The following is a 27,674-nucleotide window of genomic DNA, read 5'->3' as shown; positions in this document are numbered from 1 at the left end:
ATGTGACTAGAACGGAAGCTTGTCAAAAGTATAAAAAAAATTTATTGTGATGTTTCATTGTAAAATACTGTAAATATTGCATAGTATTGCCATTTCCTGATAAAATTTGCAAATAAATTCGCCTTACGTAATAACAAATGCTAACGAATTCGCCGGTGAAAGAAATTTTTTATTGTAACACTATTGCTGTCAAAGCATGATACAAGCGGTCTACACTAGTGTAATAAATTAATAATATAGTGTAATAAACAAATGCTTGCAAGACAAAATACGGTAAGCACGTTTTCAAGTTTTGTGAACATAAACTTTTAAAGCCAAGAAGTACTGCAATTAATTTTAGTATAACAGCCGTAATAGTCAAAAACTAGTAACTGAAGAATTCAGAAAACACATTCACTTTCGATGAAAAATTCTTTTTACTTTTAAATTCGTCTCTTTGTAGGAGAAAAAAATTTTATATACACTTTTTATTTTAATTTTACAAAACCGTAGAACAGGACCTTTTTCTTTTTTTTCAAATTCTTTATTTTAGTTTTATCTTAGTTTTTGCAACCAATTTTTTTTATCATTTTTTGTTTTCCAGTTCCTTTTTATATTATAGATTGTAGAAATAAAAATAATTTTCATTTTTACCTACATATTTGTTGTTATTTTGTAGCATAATAGTGTTTCTAACTTAAATTTTTATCTATTTTGTGTTACGTTACGTTTTTTGAATGTTTACACAAAAAAAAAGAGAAAAAAATAACATTTAATGAAAAAAGTAAACAAAAAAATGAGGAAAAGAAAAAAAAAATTTAATTTATTTTCATTCAATTTTCATTTATTATTTTTGTTTTTTTTTATGATCTACAGGGAAGACCTGGAATACCTGGACCTAAAGGTGAAATGGGACAAAAAGGCCAAAAAGGAGATTCAGCAATAAAAGAGGGAGTAAGTTTTATAGTTTAATTTTCTTGTCTATTTAAAAACTATTTAATATATTTATAAGATGAAAGGACTTATTCGAGAAGTCGAGAAGAAATTATTTGTCTTAAATATCCTTAATGCAATGGGATAATTTTCAAGAGGGCAAAAAAATTTAGCAGAATGCTATAGGGAATAAGACTAGGGGGTTTTTTTTTAATACGAATTTAAAATGCCATTCAATTTGCATTCCTTATTATCAAATTTGAGAATAAAATTAAATTGTTGACATTTAGAAAAATAGTATTTATTAGCCATATAACAAAAATATCTGATTTTCAACTCTTAATAGAACACCTGGCTGTGGATGGAAAAAAATTTCTATATTAAGTGCAAAAGTGTTTTATACTTCGGAAAAAGTTTACACAATTTGACCAAGTTGATTGGGTTTCTGTTTGGATTATGTAGAGTGTGTGGTCGTTCATGATACATGAAGGTACTTGTACCAGTATTTTTTCCTATAAAAATTATCGTTTTCGACCTATTGTACCAAAATTGTCCCGATATAGAATTTCAAGTGAAAATTATTGGAATTATTGAAAAACTTTACATTAAAATTGTTTGGTGCGCCATATTAGTAAAACAATTTGCACATCTGAAATTAATAGAACGAAACCCAAAACTTTCACAAGTGGGAATTGAAAAATCTTTCAATTGAGAAAGAATTTAAGAAAACAATTTGTTTTTTTTTTCAACTTTTTTGAAAATTCTTTAATTAATCCAGTTAAAATGGATATGTAAATTTTTTGTATTAAAAGGTCTTTCAAATAACGAGCTAAAAATTCGGATTCTCAATTCGGATTAAAACCTTCCACAAATTAATGTGAAGATATTGATTGCGTAGCTCTTAATAAAATTTTTTTATAAAGAAAATTTTCGAAATTTTTAAAATTTAAATGTGTTTGCCTCTCGGATCTTTAATTTTTTCTAAATTATTTCTACTTATTTACGCGATTTCATACATGGTTTACAATTAAGTGGGAATCTTGAATTTTTCTTTCAATATTTCAATACTAAACATAATCAAATTAGTGCTTGCTTTTTTTTTTTTAATTATTTACCTTTAACTTAATTTTTTACCTTCAACAAAAATGAAAAAAAAATATTAAAAAGAGCGGATCAAAAAATCTGGTCCCTTTTTTTTTGTTTCGTCTTTTTTTTTATTCTTTTGTTTTATTGTAATATATTCACATTTTATTTCCCCTAGGGCTTTTATGTGTATAGGGATAATAAGAAAATATTCTGACATAAGACATCAGGAAAATTGAAGTATTTCAAAAACAGAAAGAGTAGATTCACTAAATTGTGAATTTAGAGAATGAGGAAAGAGAAAAAATAAAAAAAATAGGAGCAGCAGCTGAACATTTTCCTTAAATTTATTTTCTTAATTTAATTGTGGGCGGACATTTTTAAATTATTTTCAAAGTTTTGTTGGTGCTTTTTTATTTTGTTTGTTTGTTAAACGATTTTTCTTAGCTTCCTTTCCTCCTTCAAGGAGGAACTAAAAAAAAATAACAATTTTTTTTCTTTGTCAGTTGTTTTAGTAGTTTTTCGTTTTTTTTTTTGATCTATTTGAATATGACATTTAGTTTTCATGTTTCTCTTTATTTCATTCATCATTCCAACATTGAATTTTTTGTTTATTTACCTTTTTATTGTAAATATTCAGCCTTTTTTTAAATTCTTAGCATTTTTAGAAAAATTCTTTTTGAACTAGAATAAATGAGAAATTTTAGTGAACAAAAATATTTAAAATTATTGTAAGTGAGAACTAATAGTATTAAATCAGAGATAAAACAATGTTTCTTCGCTTTTCACTTTGAGTACACAAATTGTATTCAGTTTTGAGAGAATAATTCACCTTTAAAGAGAGTATGAGAACGTATTTTAATTTACTCAAATATTTTATTAGCGGCAATTTAACAAAAGATCTGATCGCTCTAGTTATAGAGGAAATTTTCTTAACAAAATTTCTGATCGAGAGAATTTTATATATTTAGGAATATAATAGGAAATTTTTAAAGTTTCGTTACTAAAATTGTACAATTTTTCAATATTTTGAAAAATTTAAATTAATTACCTAATAGAGAAGAGAAAAACAATATTCTCGCATATATTGCTTTGTGCTAATAAAAATCTCCTGGCAATTAAATACTTTAAATATTTTAAAAGTAAAATAAAAATCTTTTGTATTTTTAATAAAATTAAGAAAAAAAACCCTTAAAGTATGCAATTTCAATCTAGAAAATTTTAAAAACAATATTTTTTCATTATTACAGTTAGGTAGCCTATCTTCATAAAATAAAATGCTTTTTTCCTTTTTGTTTTCTTAGGCTTTTAGGTAAGAAGTTTTCAAAGCACGTATACGTTCTCCTTACATTATGCTCGTAAAAAGCAAGAGTATATGATAAGAAAATGATATAAAAATGACAACGTCAAAACTATAATGTATTCATTTTTTTTTGTTATTGCTTTTGTTTTCTTTTTTTGGTATTTGACGCTCACTATAAAGGATCACCATCTAAAAAATAATCACACAAGCAAACAAAAATTTCTAACTAAAATATTTGTAATTTTTGTTTTTTCTCTTTTACACTTTTACATATCAGCAGAATATATTTACTTTGTTTTTGGTTTTTGGATATTTTTTTTTTAATTTTTTTTTTTGTATTTTGTGTCCCTGATTTTCACTTCAAAAGCATACATTTACCTTTTGAGATCGCAAAAATATTTTCACCTAAATTGTGTTCTCTTTTTGATGGAATATAAGGAAAAAAGAGAAAATATTCAAAAACAAAAAGTATTCCTCATTTTTTAAGTGTACCGGAAAAGCTTTAAGGGAAATCCTTGTATTTGTCAAGGATAATTGGTTTTTTTTTCTCCCTTGTTTTTTACCAACCGCTTTGCATACCATAAGAGAAGTTATGTGATGGCAGCAACTTTCGCATATTAAGTTTTCGATGGAAAGGCGCTTCTTCATAGTAAGATAACGTAAAGAAACTGTGTTCAGGGAGTTGTCGGTATTTCGGTGCTCCTGTCACGTATGTATTAAGTTCGGTTAAACCGATTTTAATGAAATTTTATATGTGAGTTTATTTCGAGTTTGTCTCGTATAGATCAACTTTTAAGATATTAAAAGTTGATCTATTCGAGATTTTAAGTTCCCGAGGCCCGAAACTGGATTTTTTGCTGGCCGATTTTACATTTTCGCACATATAGAACCAAATAATCGACCAATTTCTTCGAAATTTAATTTTTAAATTCTGGGTGTTAAAACAATGAACATATAAATTTTTTTGGAAAGGTCAGGAATCGGAAGAAGGGCGGATTTTACTTTTTTTACCATATCTACAGAACTACTTGATGGGGTTTTCTTGAAATTTAATATTTGAGTTCTGGTTGGTACCGAAGCGAAATGATGAACTCTTCAGTTAATTCGTATGGCACAAAAACGAAGCTTAATTAAGAAACAAATTTACATTTTTATAAAAATGTTAATTAAGAGCTTACTAATCCCCTTAAAATTTAAAAGGAAACATTCCAAAGACATTTTCATAATTTTCTGTAATATTAAACTAGACAATATACAGTGCGGTCGGTTATGTGCTGATCACATCAAATTTTTTTTGCGTTTTTTATTTAGAATTTTTCTTTATTTCGTTACATTTATTCCAAAAAAAAAGGGTACAGAATGTAATATTAATATTATAGTTTATTATATATGAATACACACTTATATTTAAATGTTTATGTGTGTGTGTACGAAATCATATGTGAATATGTCATGAATAAATATTGCATTTTAATGTATTTTCATGGTTAAGTTGATATTTAAATATTTTTTTTCTTAGAGTATTTATGCTTTAATCTCATAAAAGGAAATATTTTTTGTTTTAATTATTTGAAAGGAATTGAAATCTTCTCCCCCGAAAATTATAGAATAATAATTAAAAAAAATTATATTATAAAATATTTTGAATAAAATTGAAATTAATTGAAAATTTAGTTTGGATTCTATTCTACGATCTTATTAAGAATTTTAACTGCCAGATGAATAACAATATTAAAATGACCACAATTTGTCAAAAAAAAAAAATTTTTGGTAAATTTAATAAAATATACAATTGACTAACGTATTTGATTGTAATTATGTAAAATAATGAAAATATTTAATAACAATAAAATAAATTAGGGATTAGGGATATTTACGCTCGATTAACAGTTTGGTTTTTCTTATATAATTAATTTGAGGATAGCGAAAATTTAATTAAAAATGAAAAATAATTTTACTCAAATGTGCATAACAACTATTTGTTCGACATTAATTTAAACTTTGTATCTTTAAATAATCAAAAATTTAAAAAAAAAATCCAATATAATCGCTTTGAGGGAATAATTTAACATTAATTTTCCCAAAAGATTCATAGTATGTGAGCATATAGTGTTATTGAAATCCCAATCATTCAAACACTTTAATTTAAAATTATTAGCAAGCATTATTGGCAAGTGTTGGAGCTATTCTTACTTGTTCAAAATTAATATTTAAAATTAATTTAAAACTCAAAAAACTCAAATTATACAAACACAATTTTGCAATACCCATTCTTGCCTTACTTCTTCTTATAAAAATAATTATAAATTTTCAAAGAAATTTTCTCAAATTTTCCTTACATTTTTTCTTTTTTAGCGATCCCTAATTTTAAAATTCCATTAAAGACTCTTTTATTTTTTTTATGTGACTTTGAAAACAAAGATAAAATATTTTCAATTTTCCTCTTCCCTCTATCTATTTTCAATTTTTCATTATACTGGATTTTTTTTTTCTTTTCGAATTAAAAATTTACACAAAATTACATTATAATTTTATTAAAGTTGTAAAACAAAGAAAAATTAAAAAAAAAAAAACGGGGGAAACAAAAATGTTATACGACTTGTACGGATGTAATTATAGTCATCAATTAAAATACCGCACCCTAAATGGAGATGTACCATTTAAAAAAAAAGGAAAAGCAGTAAAAAGGATTCAATTGTAATCGATTTAAATCGATTAAATTGAAAATGCTTTGTGTTAAATTCTGACATTTTTCCCCATTACTGACTTTTGTTTTCTGTTATTTATACCTTTTGCATATATATAGGCATTATGGGTATTTTTTTTTTGCAAAATTGTTAAAAGTTAAATTATAAAAGGTTTTTTCTTTATTTTTTTTTGTAAATTTTAACATTAATGAAGCATTAAGAATAAAAGGGGATGATTTGTTAATATTATTATTGTTGTTGTTGGTTTTTTTTTTCTTTTTTGAAGAAAATTTATTACAATTTGCATTATAAAATATTTTGTTTGAAAAATAAAGGATAGTTTTCGATTTATTAATTTTAGATGTTTTGGAAATTGCAGTAAATGAAAAAATTATTTCGTCCCTTAAAGTTTAAATAATTTTCAATAAATTTTGAAAATTTGCATATTTCCAGGCGCTTTCATAAATTAACGAATAATTCCTGTTATATTGAAAATTTTTGAAATTTTTGGAAAAAAAATTTCCCATCTACTTGAATGAATGTGAAAATATTCAGCAAATAATCTTGAATAAAAGTGAATAATTTTTTAAAATTGAAAATTCTTTAATGAATAATAAGGAAGGCTTTTCCACAAATAGGCTTAACTTCGTATATTCTTAAATTTAAAATATAATAAACCACCTATCTGTTATACAACTACATTACCACAATATGATTAACATTCTACTTCTGTTCATATTCATATTCTATACCCTTAAAAAATTTCCAATTATAATTGAATTTTTAATTCATTACTTTTAATAGCATTCATAAATTAATCATAATTATTTTAAAAAAAAAAAAAATAATAATTTACTCTCCAATTAAAAACCACATATAAAGGGAAAACGTATATTAAGAGTTTTTATTAATTAATTTTATTCTCAATAGATTAAAGGAGAAAAAGGTGAAAGAGGACAAGATGGTAGAGATGGTCAACCAGGACCTCCAGGTCTTCCAGCTGCTTCAGGTAAATACAATTATTTCCTTTTTCACTATTGCATTATTGTCTAATTAGAAAAATACAAACAACACATTTGTAAAATAATGAAAAAATTTTTTTCAGGTGATGGAGTTCAATATGTTCCATTGCCAGGACCACCAGGACCACCAGGTCCACCAGGTAAATAATTATATGCAATTTCTGTTTTTTAATATTTTAAAAAGAAAATTTATATAAGAGTTTTTAATTTAAAATTCATATGATAAAAAAAAATATTTTCCTATATTGATGATATTATGGTTTTCTATATTTATAGGAACACCAGGTACTCCGGGTATAAGTATAACTGGTCCAAAAGGTGAACCAGGTATGGAAGCAAGAAGTTATTTCGGAGATCCAGCATATTATGGAAAACCAGGTGAAAATTTTTTTTTTATATATTCTTTTATCTATATAATTTCAAAATCCTTTATACAAAAATAATGACAAAGAAAAAATTAAAAGAGAACCATCGAGTACATTATCCATCCATATTGATTATTATGTTGGCCGCCCAAAGAGATTTTAAATATGTTAATTTTAATGTTTTGTTTTTATTTTTTTTTCAATCCTCGCAGCTTTATTTCTCTTATTTTATCCTTTATCTTTGTTCATTGCCTTATATTCTTTTACAATTTTATTTTGTTTTTATAATCCTTCATATAATAATTCCGCTTTTCTTTTTGTATTTCGTTTATTTTTTATATTTTGTTCTTCATTTCCCTATGATATGTTCTCCTATACTATTTTCTTGTTGCGAATTTCTTTATGGTTTTACATATATATATATATATATATATATATATGTATGTATATATATATATATATATATATGTATGTATGTATATATATATATATATGTATATATATATATAGATATATATATATATATATATATATATATATATATATATTTTAATTTTAAATCCAATCTACATTTTCCAACAACGTACATTACATGCTATATATATTTATATATATATATATATGCAAACAACTGAAATCAAATATATATATACATACATGAATAACATTCACCATATTATTGTCCTGTTTTCATATATATAGATAGCATAGCTTCCGCTAATTTTTTTTTAGTTTCGTTGTGTATTTATAATTATTATATATATATATATATATATATATATATATATATATATATATATAATATATACATATATTAATAAAAGCAAAAAAAAGAAAAGTTACCGGATCATTAATTTTCTTGAGATGCTTTTGAAATTTAAAATAATGGTAAAAATAATTTTTAATATTACAGTAATTGCATAAGCAATTTGAGAGAATTAAAAAGAGCAAATCGAGTGATCGATATTTGATATCAATGTTCATGTTTCTTAAAAAATAAAGTCTAATCAATTGAAATTTAATAATTACATTCTAACAGTATGAGAAATTCAATCCCGTAAAAATCTCTTGTTAAACTTTTCACAAACATGGAGTAACTAATAATGAAAGAGAAACATATTTTATACATGAAATATGAGACAGATAATTTTTCTCTCATTAAAAATAAAATTGTTTTCAACTATTTGAAAGTGCGGCCGTGTGGCTCATATTTGTGTTCAAATTGTTTTGCAAGTTTTTTCCAAAAAATTTTTCATATTTCAAAATTTCAGTGATTAATGAGAGAAAAATGATTGCTAAAAATATTATACAAATTGTACCGAAAAATGATACATATAATAGTATATATATGAATATGTTCTCTTGATTAAATTGATTGTAGAATTGTGTACGTACTCCTACAGAGCAAGTGAATTGAAATTCTGTTAAAGCCATTTTCAACAATTTACTGATATATAAATATAGCCATAAAGAAATGCCATTGCATTTAAAACTCCTACATATTTACTTTCAAGGGCTATTTACAAAGTTTCTCTTGATTTATTACACGTCCGGTAACTCCATTATGCGAATAAAAATATATGTGCAAAATTTTAATTAATAATATATATATATGCTTATACATACAAACATGCAATAATTTAAAAAAAAATTAAAATAAAAATGATAAAAGTTTTCAAAGAAAACGAAAAAAAAAAATTTAACAATTTTACCTGTAAAAGTAAAAAATTTATAAGAATGAATAGCAATAATAATAAAAAAATTAATTATAAAAACCAAAAATAATAAAAATATTGTAGTGCAGTAGTAAATATTTCTACATTATTCAATTGTACAAACGAAAACGCTCCAATACAGAGATAGAGAGAGAGATGAAAGAGAGATGAATAATATAATTTATTGTTCTCATTATATTGGTGGTATTTTTGTTCATCTTTATGTAATGAATACCATTCTTTTGTCTCACATTTTATATATGCAATTTTTCTCATTTCTTATGTGACATTCCCAAATATTTTCATAATATTTATTATTATTATTTCAGTTGTTGTTTATTTCAGTTGTTTTTTATACACTTTTTCTCCCCCACCCACCCTTTCACATTTAATTCTCAGATTTTATTTATGCAAAAAAATAATATATGTACATTACTTGTTGATGTTACATTACATGTAGGTACATTAAATATTCTCTGTATGATGACCTGAATTTTTTCTCATAAATAATAATCTATATTATATTGATTAAAATCATACGTCATATACACGATTATTATTATTTTTATTACATAATTTGGTGTGTACATGCTTACCTTTTTGTTTAAAATAAATTCGTATACGAATTTTAATACTTTAAAAAACAAAAAAAAAATCGAAATACTATTAAAATTTATTTTTTATTATTATACTGGTATACAATATAACTATAGTATATATACCACAATATATATGCCTTTTTAGTGCATACATAATTTAACAAAATATTTAATAACTGCATAAATAAAAAAAATAATCATAAATAATTATACGGATTTATTTTTAAATTAAAAAAAAAAAATAAATTAAACCTATAAACTAATCATAATGAAAATAATGAATAAAAATAATAAAATTGCATACCTCTGGGCGCATTTACTCGTAATATTTTAATATTGTAAAAAAATTTATTCTTTATTTTGTTTTATTATTATTAAACCGATAATATCAATAAAATATAAATAATATTTATTAAAAATTTGCTTCGATATAGTTACACAATATATATACTAGCAAACTGATATATATGAATGTTATTTACTACAACACACTTTGTAAAATAATTTATAATATTTTTGTTTTTGAAATTTAACATAAATTAAATATTTAAAAAAATATAATTATTCAAAATTGAATTTGGAATATAATAAATATTTACTACATTTATACATACATTATTTATATACATAATTTAATTCATAATCAATATAATTTATAATAATAATAATTTTAAATAATATAATAACAATACATAATTGTATATTTTATAAACTAATTTATTGCTAAATTTTTTTTTTAATTTAATTAATTTATGGTTATAACAAATTTATAATGATCAAAAATTTTTAATTTATAATAACGTTCACTTAATTAATTGATTATTTACATATATATACGTTCAAAATTATTTAAAATAATTGTTTACAAAGATAGGTCGGTGTATGGAGCCTGTCGTAATTTGTTCTTAATATTAAATATTTATAATAGGCTATTCAATTCATTTATTTTACAAGATTCGTTCTGAAATCAATTCGGATAGTTAAAATTTAAAAATTTTCAAAATTAACTCAATAAAATTTACTCAAATTTTAAGTAAAATTCAATGAGAATAGTGAAATTATGTTTAAATTATAAGATATTTAACAATATTGCTGGCACTGATAGTATTTAATTCTTAACCTGTTTAATTACTCTTTATTTCAGAAAATTTTATAAAGAGAACAGGTTAATTTCCACTCATTTTCTATTATTTTTGAGTTATTTTTTTTTAAGTATAAACTCAAATAATTTACCATACCAAAACGCTTTGTTTCCGAAAATTTAATAAATTTTAAAAAACAAATCTACCGTGGTAAATATTTGTAAAATTATTTATTTTAAATTCGAGATTTATTTATTAAGTATTAATTGAAAAAATTGAGCGATTATATTTGAGTGAATTTTAGAAATCTTGAAATATGGCAATATTTTATTCAATATTATTAATCTTAGTGAAAAAACAGAACATTTAAGTACCTAACTAATAGTCTTTATATAAAAATCTAAAAATTAAAAAATTAATAAAAATCTAATTTATGTATTTTTTGTATAACAAGAATTTCTCTCTGTTCATGTTATCATGTGTTTAATTTGTTATTTAATTATTTATATATGTAATTTAACTGTTATTATTATTTTCATCATTCATAAAACAACCATTTTATAACAATATAATTTTAATCGCACTATCATACAAAATTAATTTTATTCAAAAAAATAATCATACTCGTATAACATGAAAAACAAGAGCAGAAAACAAAATTATATCAAATCCAAAACCAACTCATTTAAAAAAATAATTTAATTATACTCGTACTTTCTACATACATATATACATACGTTTAAATTACCCTTGTTTAACACTTCTCATTTATAAAATCCACCTCATTTATACAATTCTATATTCTAATTTTATATACATATATACTAGTTACATACATATATACATTCTTGCATATTATACATGGAATTTTTTAATATTCTCTGAACTATTTTAATATTATTATTGCGAATCATAAAATTTCAGTTACCCTTATATAACGCAGTATCTATATACTAAACATATTAAATTTACAATAAAAAAAAATAGAGCAAATATAAATGAAAAAAAAAAATTAATCATAATTTTGCTTAACACAAAAATAAATAACAACAACAAAATATACATGAACATCATAATTTGTTTATAATTACCATAATAATCCTATATACGTACAACATACACGTATATTTCTCTCTTTAATCTATATTACTACATATATACATACAGACATACATATTTTATACATAATTTTATATATATAACCAAAAAAAAAAATAAACGGTAATTAAAGGTGGCCGTTCTCCTCTAGATGAATTAAAAGCAATTAGAGAACTACAAAATCTAAAGGACTTGCCGGAAAATTCTTCTGGTAAATTTTCATATATTTATATATATATATATATTATACATCTATATATCAATAAATAAAACAGTTAAAGTTTATTCTTATATACAGTTAGTGTTTAAACAAAAAATAATTAATTTATACATACTTTACAATATAACATTACTGTGGTGATAAGACAAAATTGTTTAAGTCATTTTAAACGAAAATTCAGATTTTGCCACATTTGAATTCTCTGAGGGCAAAATAATGATAATATATCGATTGTCATATTGAAGTGAGAAATTATTTTCTGAAAAAAAATTTCATGCTACGATTTCGAAATTTCGATTAAGGTCAAAAGAATTATTAAGTATCAACTGGAGTTTAGTTCTGGGGCCCCTGTCTTATTTTTCCAAAAACAAATTAAAAAATTTAGATTTGATTTACTCAAAACAGATAATTGTGACTTAGGCACTGTTCCCTTATTACCACAGATGTGTATATTGGCTTTGTGTGTTTTATTTAATAGTGTGATTTTGTTTTCTTTTACATTATACTTATTCTTTGCTCTACATAAGAGGGAACACTATAAGCTTTCTTTTATTTTTGTTGTTATTCGCTTGGTATTTTTCTTCTATCTTTTTTTTTCTTTAAAACTTTAATGGGCACATTGTTATACTCACATATATACATTTAATATTAATGATTGTAATAGTGAAAATAACTATAAATTATTTAATTTACGTGTTTATAGCAAATGTTTTTTGTTTTTTTCGAGAAAACTAAAAAAGGAAGATTACTGCTACTTGTTTTTCCTTATTGCTTTTTTTTCAACTATTTTTGTTATTATTCTGCACCTTATACTTTAATTATTATATATATTATACATAAATAATATTATTGTGTGTATGTGTAATTATAGTTGATTCGCTTCTTCATTTTATAATGATATATGTATGTATATTGTGTGATATATGTATAATTTGTTAATTTGATACATGCTAGTTAATATTGTAGCATTTTTCATACTGTTATACATAACAGTTATACATATAATACAAAGTTATGTATACTCGTATAAACGTTTTTGTATAACAGTTTTGTATACTTTATCATATATAGTTCTTATTTATTTATTTATGTTAAACAAATTTACTTAATTAGATTTTATGATTTTTATCTCGTTCTTTATGTTAAAAATTTATTCAGTTTTTTCTTATTTTCTTTTTTTTTTTTAATTTTTTATGTATACTTTAATATATACAAACGTATAAAACGAAGTTCATGAAATATAACAGTAAACAATCAAAATAAATTAAAGTTTATATGAGCATTAAATTCAGTTATTTATGAAATTGAAAACTTAAAAAATTTAGGTTAGATTGGTATAAAATAGAAAATGCAAACCACCTACTTAATATGACGTACAAGCCCCTACAAAAATGTAGGGTTCATCCTGGAGTACAATAAATTTGAATTTTTTTATATATTCTTGAAAAAACTGAATTATTTCTTTGGCCTTTAATATTGTAGCTCTCAGACTTAATTGAATTATGCATCATTTGATAATTGATTGTTCGCCGTCCTAATTGACTCATGTGTACTATTGGGAGCCACGTCAACGTCAACTAACCTAACCTTGATAATGATTACAAATCTTAAACTTTAACACTAACTTAAACTTTAACAATAACTGGTATATATATACTTCATTCAAAGGCCCATTCGAAACAATTTTGTTCCTTTATTTATGACATATCCAATGCGAAATTTAATTTGAAAATTCAGAGGACTGCTATAAGTCCCAAATATATTGCATTTTAAAAAATAATTCAGTTAAAAATATATAAAATTCGAATGTACTGTTTTCCTTTACCTTTCGAATTGTTAAGTGTTATATAACTGTGTGTTCCTTATTTACAATATTGCATGACATGAAAGTGAACGTTGCAAAACAGCATTTTTTGCAAAATATAAATAATTTTTAATTTATTTGGTTTGTTGTAATTTTTTATCAAGTTAATATTTTTGATATTATCGCAAAAATTTTTAATGAAATTTTGTTTTTTTTTTCATCACATTGTTTTACTCGTATAAAAATTGTTACATTAATGTTATTGTTTCATAAAGGTAAATTCCAATGTCAATTCAAATTTAATTGTAGGTCTATTGTAATTTAATATAACCCAGTTATTAAAGTAAAACAACACAATAAAATTATATTGAAAGGAACTGGAAAATGGAAATTAAAAAAACAAGAAACCTTTCGACCCTCCTTTACAACACTCGAGGCCCTCTACCTTGATTAATTCGAACTAATCCACCATGATTAATTCGAGCAACTTGTAGTATTTGTCCGTCACGATTACTATTTATTGTCTCCGATAATCTCACAAACATTCGACTTTCCCGCGTATTGAACATGGGGTCTTGAGCTCCTCAGCCAAGCATTACGTTAAGTTTTTCGCGAAGCTTATCTCTTCACAATAAATCATCCTCACAACAAACTTCAACCACGCCAAAGTTCAATTGCGTCAATCCTGGAATAACAACTACCCTTGCAGTTGATCATTTTTCCATAACTCGGCTGATGCAAATGCATACCAAATCCAAGTCAAAAACCCTTTTCTGTAACTGTAACTTCGAGCGAATCCCTAGTATCACACACAAGTATCATAACTGGTATCATAAGTTAGAAGCGACATTACTGTCATGGTGTCGATCTACCTCACCACGGACAATGAGCGTTCTTATATCCTTGCAGAGAAAGCTTTTGCTTTCACCATCACCAATTTATTTTAATTCGGTCAGCTTTGTATTATGTGAAGTATTATCGAAGGTCTCCTCTATATGTCAAAAGTTAGATATACTAGTTCATCAAATATCACTTAAGTAGTCGCATAATGTTAACGTTCAATAGTATAGAGAGAAACATGTGTACTCTTCTGCTCAGATAACCCGTTTCACAATTGGAACTACTTCTATACTTCAAATCTACATTTCATTTCACAATTTACGAGTATTCTTATAATATTCAACTTCCATTATGAACAATATTTTTAGATTTTAGAAAACATCCCACAATTAAGTTATGTTAGAGCTATTTTTATATTAAAATGAATAATTTAACAAAAAAAAAAAATTCCTTATTCCTACACAAAATTTTTTATATTTTTAAGAAGAAAATACTAAAATTATCAAAATTGTTTTTGTTGAACTGAAATAAATTTACCGTCATAAGTATGTAAAATTATTCTCATAATTTATCGCGGAAAAATTTTGATGTAGATGGTGTGCGACGGTGTTATACTGTTAAAAATTTGTTAACTGGCAACATTTATCATCTTGATTTCAGCAAATTTTTTTTTCTCTTCTCTTATTTCCTTTGAAAAGTGGTGCGTATACTTATAAATTAATTTTGTTGCTCTTATATTTTTTCTTATTTTATATAATTGAAACCTCAAAATTGCCACTTAAATTTAACTTATAAAAAAAAACCAGAAATAGTAAATACTCGTATAAATGTAAATTTGAATATTCTTAAAATGGAATTTACGTATATATACATATATACGTAAGTATATATAAAATATAATCAAAAATTATTTATGATAAATTATAAGAAAATATTCATATTCGCGTACAATGTAAATATATATGTATGTATAACAATATTCTAATTTATATGTATATTAAGAAAACAAATTTTATACCAAATTTTAGATATTCGAATGTTTTCGTATATAAATAGGTAAACGCAGGCCCGATTCTGACTTGTTCGGTGCCCCACGCGAATTCCGAAGAGTGCGTACCTTCTTTTAAAGCAATGAAGAAATTGCAATTAACATTGTGAATTAAACATAATAAATCACATTCTTGTAACTCTATCATGCTGAATTAATCATAGAATTGAAGCGTGAAATTAAACTTTCAGCTTTTAGTTTTCCAATGTTTGTGTATAAGCCATGTTATCATGCTAGTTTTGGTGTCAATGGGAAGAAAAAATTTTTTTGAGAACATGTAATACAAAAACTGGAAAAAATTTTTATTTTTTAAAATTTAGTTTTCTTTTTTAAGTTTTCAATGCCGCCCCAGTTTTCGGGCGCCCATTACAAATGTTTACTTTGCATAAATTGTAGATCCTGCGCTGCGTATATGAATAGTGTAGTTAAACCAAAAATATATATAGTATAAACCAGAAAATTATTTAAATTTTATAATAAATAAACGAAAGAAATCAAATAAACCGCAATGAATGTATTAAAAATGAAAAAAAAACAAAATAAGAGTGAGAAAAATATTTTATCTTAAATCTTTCATTTAAAATTCAATCTATCTCATATTTTTCTCTTTCTTTTTGTTTTCTTCTGTTAACAAGCATCCTGTCTTTATTTTACTCTCGAACGTAACTTACCTATCACCATAATATAAACTTATACCCCTACCTACCATTACCACATAAATACTCCTGCTCTTTCTACTTTTATTTTACTCATTTTCATTTCAATTTACAGTAAAAGAGAGAGCGAGAGGGGAAAAAAGAAAAACAAAAACAAAATTTTGATTATTTAAATCTTTCTTTTTTTTTTCTCTCTATAAAATATTCAACCCTAACCTTTGGAAAAAATTTTTTAACCAAAGTATAAATTATGAATATTTTAAAATTTTGTATACTTTTTAACAAATTCTTGCATATATTTATAGTTTATTTTATGCAAGGTGGTTCAATTTGGTTGTAAATGAGCACGCTGGATGATTCCTGTATGGTGTGGAGGGGGGGGGGGACCCTGGACGCCTAACAATAGTTTTGGATGTTTAGAAATATCGGATTGAAAAAATTCTGTCAAGTGCAGTTTCAAAGCTATTTTATCTACACCAATGATTTGTTTAGTGTGCTAGTGGTTGGTGCTAGACTTACTGTTTTCGAGTTACAGCCGTTCAAACAGAAAAATCTGAAAATTTTTCAAAAATGTCGGCTCTTTTTTTTTTGTTAGTTTCGACGGCACACGTCATCCTTTACAACTTATATATGTTATACATAGCTTTCATGCTACGCTTGCTGTTTTACAATTAAAGTGATATTTATGATAATAAAAGTACGACTATACTAAAGAAAAATATAAGTGATGGTTTGAGTCTTAAATTTCACCCATATGATGTTTTTTCTAAAAACTCCAGAACCGGACCAACCTGTAGACAATTCATATATAGGGTTTTATTTACAGAGATTCTTTGAATCTCCATTTATGTATATACACACATACATATTAAGTATACATAATATAATTTTATTTATGCTTATTGATAAAAATATTAAAAATACCTTTGAAAATATAAATGAAACAAAATTATTATGTATATCCTTGGAATAATATTATATAAGAATGGAAATTTTTTTTTTTTTGGAAAATTTGTTAATAAATTTTCTGGAAAAAACTTTTCTTTTTAAAATATTCGATTTCAATATAAATTCAATTTTCTTCTCTATATATTCTTAAATATATAGTTATTATATTATACATATATTTTGTTATACGCAAAAGTATAACAAAAGAAAAAAATTTAAAAATAAACAGAGAAATTTTTTACTACTAATACTAAAAAAAAAGAAAGAATTAATAAAAAAATTATGCAGAAAAACAAAATAAAAAATTTACATAAAAATTGAATATAATTATTTATATACTTAATTATATACATACATACATTGCCCGTTATGTATATAAGGTATAAGAAATTATTTTATGATATATTGGAATTTTTTTTGAGAATTCGAAATCATTCACAAGAATCTATAATAATAATTGTGTGATGTAGAAGGTTAAGGCTATTGTAAATTTCAAAAAAAAATTTTTTTTGCCGTAAAATACTATGGAATTTTCTTCTTTTTTTTTTGCTATCAAAGAATTTTTTATTTCGAATATAATTTGAGATTCTATTTAAAAAAAAAAGAGAAATATTTCTTTAATCTATTTTTATTTTTTTGATTTTACTTATTCCTAAAAAGGAAAAATTTTATATTTAAAGGCACTATACAAGAATTGTAAAATTTTTTCGAAATGTTTAAAAATAATTTTAAGGTCATTTTCTCTATCCTTATTATTTCGTATTTAAATTATAATTTGTGTTTTCAGAATTTATAAAATTTTAAAATTTAAAATTTAAAAAAAAATTTGAAAAAATCTAATGTTCTTAGTTTTGTTATACTAGGAAAAATATAATTGATGAGAGTAGTTAATATTAAAAATTGAATTGAGCAAATATTTTCTCAACTCAGTAAAACTTGAATATATATATATATACATTTTATTCTCTCAACATGTACTTATCCTACAACACCACGTGCAATTTGTACAATATTAAAATAATAACCAATAAAATCGCTAAATACACAATTATGTATGAAACCCATGTTGGGATCCCACCCCAACGTGAATTATCCCCCAAATGAACTAATCGCCGCCTGATGAATGCTTCATCATGTCAAAATCTACACGTACCGTAAACGGACTGATAAATTAAACAGAAGTGATAAATATCCCTGTCTACAATGTGTCCGGTGAGGAGTCTTACAAACAACAATTTGGCCTCTCTCCCTTCTGGGAGAGGAAACAGGATTGAAGAGCTTTGCTTATCTCATATCTGACCCTCAATATTTCTGCTATCATCGCTTTGTCCGTTCCGTCCCAACACGATTTCATGCAACCTCTCGGCAGTCCACAGAAAGGTTCGTGTCTGACAAAACCCATCATCGTTCCCGATTTTGTTATCTGTAACACCAATAATGACTAAATAAATATCCAGATTATGATAAAACGCTTATCTTTATAAATCTTTTAAATAAAAGTCAATAAATGGAGAAAATCAAACCACATTTATTTTTACGAGAAAGAAAAGCAAGAAAAAATTTTGAATTTCTCATAATTTTCAATTTTATAAAAAATATTTAATCTGACTTATCAAGTAATCTTCAGAATGGGTGAGAAAAATGAAATAAGAAAGAGGAAGAGAAAATATCGTTTGCTATTCATATTTTTTTCTCGTTCTTGACTGTATAACAGTATTTTTTGTTTTCTTTTTTTTTTTAATATAATAAAAATCAAATTTGTTACCTGTTAAAAATCCAAATTTATTTTCTCACCTTCATTCATTTTGTGTTTATTCAAGAAATTTGTGTTCTTCTCTTGTCTGTGTTAGAAAATAACAACTCACACTACCCCATTTTTGTCTAATCGAAATAATAAAACTTTGGAAAAATAAAAGATAAGGGATAAAATTTACTCCAAAGTCCTGGTATACAATAGTACGGGTGCATTAAAGCAGCTTAAAAAATATTCTATGACCAAATATTTATTTTATATTTAAAATCTTTATTAAAATTTAAATATCTGACGTGATTTAAAATAAAAATTTAAATTTTTTCTATTACTTAATCGAAAAATATTATGAATGCTTTTATATTTTTATACAAATTTACTTATGAGATAGCTTAATACCCCCTAATATATTTATTGTGCATTAATATTAGTTTGCAATTTTTTGAAATTTTTGTAAAATCTTTAAACAAGTAAAATTCTTCCTTTCATATATTTTGTTTGGTAGTTTACAAAATAATGATAAACTACAAATATTTAACACATCACATTTTGTTTAACTTTCTATGTATATGCAGGATTCATATACTCACATACATCAGCGAATTCATTGAATACAATGCAATTTTTGTTTATTGAATTAGTAGTGGAAGAACTCGAGGGAAAATTGTTCATATCTATCGGTAAATAACATCTGTTAATTTTCCGATTGAATTAAGAAAACTGGTCATTTCTGGTCAGTCGTGGCTATCTGTAAATAAAAACTTATGCCATAAATTTCGATTAATCAAAATTTTCCCTTTAGAATAGAAAATGCACAAATACAAATTTCTCTCTACTCAATAATAATAATCTCCACCTAATCATTTGAGAAACTGACTAAGGTAATATTATTTTCTATTAATGAATTAAATCACTCGTCCTATGTTCTATAAATTATTTAAAATGAGTGATAAATGCACAAATTTCAGTAATCTACTCAAAAAGATGTGACAAAATTAAAGCTTCAGAGACAAAAATTCGAAATATTAAAAAAATTTTTGCTCATTTGAATATTTCTCTCTCTCTTCTCACTTGCCTGGTATACCTCTTAACTTATGACTTACTATAGACATTTTTACACTTCCTGCAATATTTTTTTGTTGTTGTTTTTTTTTCTTTGTTAACTTTACATTTTTATAAATATTTTTACTATACGTTTTGTATATGCTCTTTCAAAAATATTATAAAGTTCAAATTTATTTTTTCTTTCGTCTTTTCTCTCAAAAGTAAATATTTTGAATTCTTTGATGGATGAATTTTAAAAGCAAACAAAATAAACTGTCAAAATAAGGCACAAAAAAAAATTAAAAGACAATATAGTAAAAGTAAACAATTTTTCATACATACAACCGGAAAAATGAAAAAAAAAACACGCAAACTGTTGAGAAACTTAGCGAATGAGGAATGTACTCGTATGCGAAATAAAGAGAGTGAAAAAAAAAAAGAGCGAAAATTGTTTCGACATTTTTGAAAAAATTTTCATTTTTCTACTTTACATTCACGCTAACGTCGTAATGTTTGTCATTTGCTTAGTTTATGCAAGTAGTACTTGCATTGCATAAACAACTTGCATTTTATTATAATGTTAACTTTATTACAGTCTCTACTGGAGTTAGAGTATTATTCTCACATAGTTTTGAGAAACAAAAATTTCATAAATTTTTTTAAGGATACGAAATAAAATTGGAATAAAATTGAGTTTCATAAAAATATTTCTATACAAAAACTAACGTGATATTATGTCGCAAATTGTTGTTTGCTTCGTATAACAGAAAGTTCATGTAAAATTTATGAAGAGCATTATAAAACAGTTGCTCTATATATGTATGTATATGTGCATATGTTGGACGTGAATAACAATTTTCAATAAAATTATTTAAATTTAACAAAATTATTTGAAATAGCTATCTTTATTATTTTTTATTGAGAAATTTAAAGAAAAATCGAATTCCTATAAATTTTAATGCAGATCAGTGCAATTTTCTTTAATTCAATCAATATTTCTCGAACCAAATAAAGTTGAGTACTGCATAGTGCAATTCGTTGCATACTTTTAGGTATAAGATATATTTTTCGATGGCAACACTGCTTTTATAGAAATTTCTAAAGGCTTAAATTTTGTTAAAAAAAAGTGGACCGCATTGAAATTTTGCTAATTTGAAGAGGTTAAAGAATTTTTAGGACAAAAGTTTGTTTAAGCGTGTTGTACGTGGACGGGACCAGCCTTAATTCATACTGTACAATATTTTAGACCGAAATACATGCAACAGATAACTGTCTGAGAGCCAGTTTAGGAATGGAATATTAAAATCATACCATTTATGTGTTCTCGGAAAGCGGGACGTCATTGCTGTCACTCCATTTATTTAATTAGAGTCACGCTCATTCATCCTAGACAAAGTGACCATGCAGGCAACGAAGTTGCCGATAGACGGACACGGTAGAGATTTGGAACGGAACTGACTTCATGCAGCTGTCGATTTTCTGCGGGCTGCTGTGGGCGAAACTAGGCTAGCCTGCTTGTATGGAACAGAATGGAACCTAAGGACAGAGAACCGTTATTCTAGCAGGATAGGTTGTCGGGTTGCAAATTTCTTTACTGGGTACTGTCAGTAAAACATTGCCTGTATAAGTAAACTTTTCTTAGATTTTGTGGGACGACCGCCTAGTACTGAAGTGATTTACTACGAATTTTCTGTTCAACTGCTGGAAGAAAATTTTCTAAAGTCCATTCGATTTCCTTGAATTCTACAATGTATACTGTTCTATGCTAAAGGAATAGAACCAACCACCTGACCAGTTTAAATTTTTTTTATTTAGTTTATAATTCAATAATTTTGTTCGGCCATCTGTTAATCTTTAATTTTCATATCAATTATGTTAATTAAATTTTCATATTAAATTAATATCGAAGAATTTTGAGCTTTATATTCAAATTACATGATTGAATTAAATTTTAAAAACTATTTTTTAATGTATACAACATTTTTGTTATTGGTTTTGTAATTTGACTACAAATTGTATTTGAGTTTCATTCCAAATTATATTTACAACTTTATTATAATTGCACGTTCTTGTATTTTGTAAACACTTTTAAATTTTTTGCAATGAATTTTAAAAATTTTATTCTATTGGTATGCCGCCCTCTTTGTATGCACAAAAAAATTTTCATTCTACGTTACCAAAAATTGTTTTTGTGTTTTTTTTTTATGCTATGTAAATGCAATGTTTAAGCTACGTAAACTCATTTAAACTCATTTTATTACTTTATCGTTATTTTTCACATATTAATTCCAAAATGTTTACAAATTCATAAATTTTCAATTTTTTTTTTATTTACAATTTTTCAATTGCTTATTACGAACGCGACTCTTCAAATTCCTTTAAAAAATTTTTTTTTTGCTCAAATTTTTATTTATTTTTTTTATCGCTTTTCCACCATCGCACAGTAAAATTTCAGTAAAGAAGAAAAAAATTTTGTTTACTCTTGTTTTTATTTTTTTTTTGACATGCATTCTTTTAAATTCTTTTTTTTTTTAAATACAATAATTTAATTTTTTTTACTACCTTTTAGTTTATTTTTTTGGAATTTTTTTTTATAAATGAATAAAATTTACATAATATTGTTTTTACGATCATAAAAAAAAAAAAAAAAAATAAAAAAATTTTTATGTAAATATTTTGATTTTAATATTTTATTTTATAACTTTCAAAAAAAAAAAAACAAAAGGACCTCCAGGACCACCGGGACCACCAGGCGCTTCATACAAATCAAATCAACAAGAAGAGCCATTTATTGCAGCTTCAAGTATGCGGATTGTACCAGGAGCGGTAACATTCCAAAATACCGAAACAATGACAAAGGTAATGAATTTTTGTTTTTTTTGAAATAACTGAAATATCAAGTTAAATTGAATGGATAAACATTGTTTTTATTCGACCACACCCCGATTCCTCGCGAAAATGGAAGTGAGTTGACAAGAACTTATATAATTATGAATATTGACAGGGGAATTCTAAATCCCAGGTCACTTACAATTCTCTAGCGAAAGCTTGAAAAAAATTATTTTGAGTATCAATCGAGTAGTTTGTTGGTTGATTAGGGTTGAAATATGTACTGGGTCTTAAAAAATCTGATGTGTTCCCCCTTAAAAGCCTAGTATTTTGTAAAAAGCCCTTCCTCAAGGGCCGAATCTCTAATGAATCCTTCTAACTATCCCGAAACCACATACCGTCAAATATCCCGAAGTCGCATGCCCACCAGCATAGATAGTAGCATGTCCAGGTAGTCCTTCCCCTATATGTTAGTACAATGAGGTAATTTGATTTACAGTGATTGTTGATTTGATTTCAAGCGTTTTTTTTGAATATTGTTCCAAGCCTCATTATTTTAATATTAGCTTGCGAAGTATGAACTCTAATACAATACTCTTATTTTAGAGACCTTATTTTACATCTATAAGAAGATATCATGCACTGGCTTGGTTTAAATCTAAATAATACAGTGAGCTAAATTTTCTAACCTATTCTAAAAGTTACCCTGTAATGTTCATAGATCATCATTTTGAACAACCTAATTTGTCTCACATAAATATTAAAAAATCAAATAAAATCAAGTAAATAATTTAATTATTTAATTTTTCTCTAAATATTTAACAAAATAATAAAATAAAAATCAAATATTTTGAAAAAAGTTAAAATTATTTGTAATACACAATTTTTAAAATCTATGTATTTATGTAAATAACTTGAACAATATTCCAATACACATGTATTGTTATTAATTTAAATCCTTTTATTCTATAAACTTTTTTTAATAATTAAATTAATTATTTAATTCTATTATTTACATTACAATTGTTTTATTATTGTCTCTAATATTCAATTTAACAAATATATTAAATTCAATTAACTATGTTAAATAATATGAAAAATGAATTTAAATAAAATTATTATTAAATATTCGAATTTCATAAATATTTAGAACTATCTCTACCTCTACATAATATTTAAAGTATTAATTAAATAATTTAATTTTGTAAAATTAAATTTAAATATTTAATTTTTATAAGAAATTAATCAGATAAATATGAAAATTTGAAGTTTTATACGTATACTCGTATTATACTTTAATATACAAAACTTTGAGCTGTTGAGCAAAGACTCAACTTCACATTTTAAGTGCACACTTTAGTTAATTTTTCGGACCTGTAAAATTCATAATCAAAAGCATTGCAAAATCACAATGGTGCAGTTATTTTACTTTATTGCAAAAAAAATATCCTAAAAGTATGCAACTACAATGCCATGCCATTTTATTTGATCATTTTTTACAGCATTTCATCGAACTTTTGCCACAATTAATAAATTCCCATGAAATTTAAGATTTTTCTTGTTTATGTCTGTCAGATGTGCAGTATATGAACGCACAATACCAAAGCAAACGAAGAATGACAACCCTTGTAATGCAAACCTTTTCGAAAATTCCCTAAAATAATCATGACATTATGTTTCTATTTAAATACAAATATTTTCTTTTATATCTGATTACCATATCCGAGTTTAAAATTTTGGCATTAATACTTGAATTAATCTTTTTAACGGGAAAAGGATTTTGATTGTCAAGGTTTTGAGCAAACCATAATATGGCCAGGGGCGCATTTATTAAAAACCCACTACTTATTAACCGTAAATTTCATAATATTTATAGATATTTTATAAAAAATTCAGAAAAAAATCCCGATTCCAATTATTTTGATATCGCACTACCTCCATTTAGAAAAAAAAAAAATGGCAAAACCACAGATTCCTTAACACCCACAGACAAAAAAAAAACTTATGGGAATATTTCCTTCCGTATAACATTGATAAAAACGAAAAATAGAAGAGAAATTGAGAGGAAATTTTTCTACTCGAAAAAGTAAAAATAAATTCCGAATAAAACCGAAATTAATCTGGCCATTTTTTTTTTGCGTTTCACTTCTTCTATTATAAAATAAAAAAAAAATGTTTATGTGTATATAATATGTTTATCCATCTCTTTCTTACTTATGCTGTAATAATATATAGTAAAATTTATTCAAAATTTTCTATCTCTAAAGTTTTATATATGTATATATTTTTTGTTTTCATATCAACGTCAACTGATTTAATAATAACATAAACTTAAAACAACAAAAATAACCACAACTTTATGTGTAAATACTACAGAATTCAGCATTAAGTCCTGTCGGTACGATAGCGTATATAATTGAAGAGGAAGCACTCTTAGTGAGAGTTAACAAAGGATGGCAATACATAGCGGTAAGTTAATAAAAAAAATTTTTTTTAAAATTGTTTTGTTAGATTATTTGTTAGAGAAAAAAAAATATATAAATTTAATTTATTGTACGTATAAAAAGAGACTTTGACTGAAAATTGAATTTTAATTATGGAATCTACCACAAAGTTAAATTACATATATGTAAATTTAGATACACACTCGTACTCTCTTTTTGAATTTTATATGAGAATAGTATCGATCAAAATCGTGAATCGTTTAACGTAAACAATTTGTAATTATATTCACATATTTGAGAGCAAAACAAAGAAAAAATTTTATTCAATTACATTAATGATTTTGTGGTGATTCCTTAGGTTGTTATCTTCTACACTGATGGATCAAAAATCAATAAAGAGGTGAGCGCGGATGTGCATGAAGAGGCCGTAAATATCACAAGAGCCCTCGGACACTATCCATTAGTATTTTAGGCTGAAACATGTGCCATTGAACTGTGTGTCCTAGAGTGTGTCAGAAGGAACCTAAGGAGGATCGCGATCTTTATTATGTCAGACATAGGACTATTCCTTTTTTTTAATGTACCGGGATCCAAACTGCTAGGGCAATGCTTTGATGCCATTAAGGTTCTAGCTAGGTATAAAAATGTAACTGTAAGGAGGATGCCGGGACATTACATCTAAAACGGAAATGGGAGAGTGGAAGGTTTCACCCGAAAGGGAGTGTCAATTTCTTTTATTTGGCCGGAGCCATACTTTGACGCACTAAGGACAACGGTCCGGCGCGCCTTGATTAATTGTAAGGAACGACCCAGAGTCGGGCATTGAGGAAATTGCCCGGGCTTATCTCACTACAAAAAATTTATATCTCTCCTGGGGTCGCGGGGACGGAAACTGACCACACTCGGTCTTCCAGATTTAAGGCTATTAGTGTGTGTACTCAATTGACACTCTCGAAGGATGAGTAAGGGAAGGTGTCTGCTTGGAAGAGGATATAACGGTCAAGCACTTATTACCAGGAACACCCTCGCATTCTCTTTTGTTATGAAATTGTTATTATTAAATCTGCTTACTATATAAATGATTATATACGTTTACTTGTTTACATTTTCAAATTGATAATATTTCTTATATATTTTAATTTTGAAATTTTTTTTATAAACTTTAAAATTCCCATTAAAAATTATTGAGCCATACGGAAAAGAAACAAACATTAATATAAAAAACTTAATCCTTTTCCTTAACATTATAAAATAATTGTGCAACACTAGTATCATATGTAAACTGTACAGAAATATTTTTATATTGCATTCTTGTGTATCTAAGTACTTACTCAATGTATGTGCGTATATCTATATGGTATTATGTGTAAATATCATAATTGTACATACAATTGAAATCACAACAAGGAAATAACCATATTATCTGTCAGTTTTTAAAAATTTATATTCAAAATATTTGAAAATAAAATTTTTTTAATTATAAAATATAAATAAGAAATTTTAGAATTATTCTAGACAGACCTATACATGCTTGTATAAAATATTATACAGGAAAGTATTCTCTTATATAATTCGATGTTAATATGGTGTGTGATTGAATGTACATGCGAGTACATACATAATTTAAACTTATTGTGTAGATTTATAGTAAATTATACGACCTAGAATTTTAGATTAAGCACATAGTACAGTGGTAACCATACAATCAACATTCTCATTTCTTGTGGGAAGCAATACAAGAAACTTACTATGAAATTTGAATTGAATAGTAAAATATGTATATTGAAATCCATAAAAAACTATTATACACAAAATGGTGGATGATTTTTATTTAAACTGTAATACATAAATTGGCAATTTTGCAAGCTTCGGCAAGCAAAGCTTTTTGTCACAACGAGCTTTTGTGCATTTTATGACCGCGAGCTCTTTAAGACGATCATAAGGTTGCTGAGGAATCATTTGAAAATTCTCATGGGTTTCCTTACAGGACATTGCGGACTTAAGAAACATCTAGGGTTTGGGGATTGACTGGTCTTGCAGGTATTGCAGAAAAGGAAGAGGAGACTCCGATTGCCCATCTAAATGGGTGACACAATAAATTGTTTCGCGATCGGCAAACTACAAATCTCTTTACTAAAAATAACTAAAAATTTCTTAATGAACCAGTCACAATTATTTAAGTTATACTGTATTTCTTTTACAATTTGATATTATAACATATAAGG

The 27,674-nt window shown here is 25.2% G+C and overlaps 1 protein-coding gene across 6 annotated transcripts in view; it reads left to right on the top strand.

The window, feature by feature from the left end:
- Positions 1–27,674, top strand: part of LOC129613459 (collagen alpha-1(XVIII) chain) — a 197,403-nt gene that overhangs the window by 84,909 nt on the left and 84,820 nt on the right. For 4 of the 6 annotated variants that reach the window (XM_055527538.1, XM_055527537.1, XM_055527535.1 and 1 more), the window contains 7 exons: positions 856–933; positions 6,916–6,994; positions 7,091–7,147; positions 7,284–7,385; positions 12,000–12,077; positions 22,902–23,035; positions 25,382–25,474. In XM_055527538.1, the coding sequence (XP_055383513.1) occupies positions 856–933; positions 6,916–6,994; positions 7,091–7,147; positions 7,284–7,385; positions 12,000–12,077; positions 22,902–23,035; positions 25,382–25,474 (621 nt within the window). The remainder of the gene's footprint in view (positions 1–855; positions 934–6,915; positions 6,995–7,090; positions 7,148–7,283; positions 7,386–11,999; positions 12,078–22,901; positions 23,036–25,381; positions 25,475–27,674) is intronic. The other 2 variants (XM_055527536.1, XM_055527539.1) reach the window with 2 other exon arrangements.

This window comes from Condylostylus longicornis, unplaced genomic scaffold (assembly GCF_029603195.1).
Source record: "Condylostylus longicornis isolate FDR11 unplaced genomic scaffold, ASM2960319v2 ptg000084l, whole genome shotgun sequence".
NCBI classification, from domain to species: Eukaryota; Metazoa; Arthropoda; class Insecta; order Diptera; family Dolichopodidae; genus Condylostylus; species Condylostylus longicornis.
The sequence above is the reverse complement of the archived record's forward strand: the minus strand, read 5'-3'. Positions and strand labels throughout refer to the sequence as shown.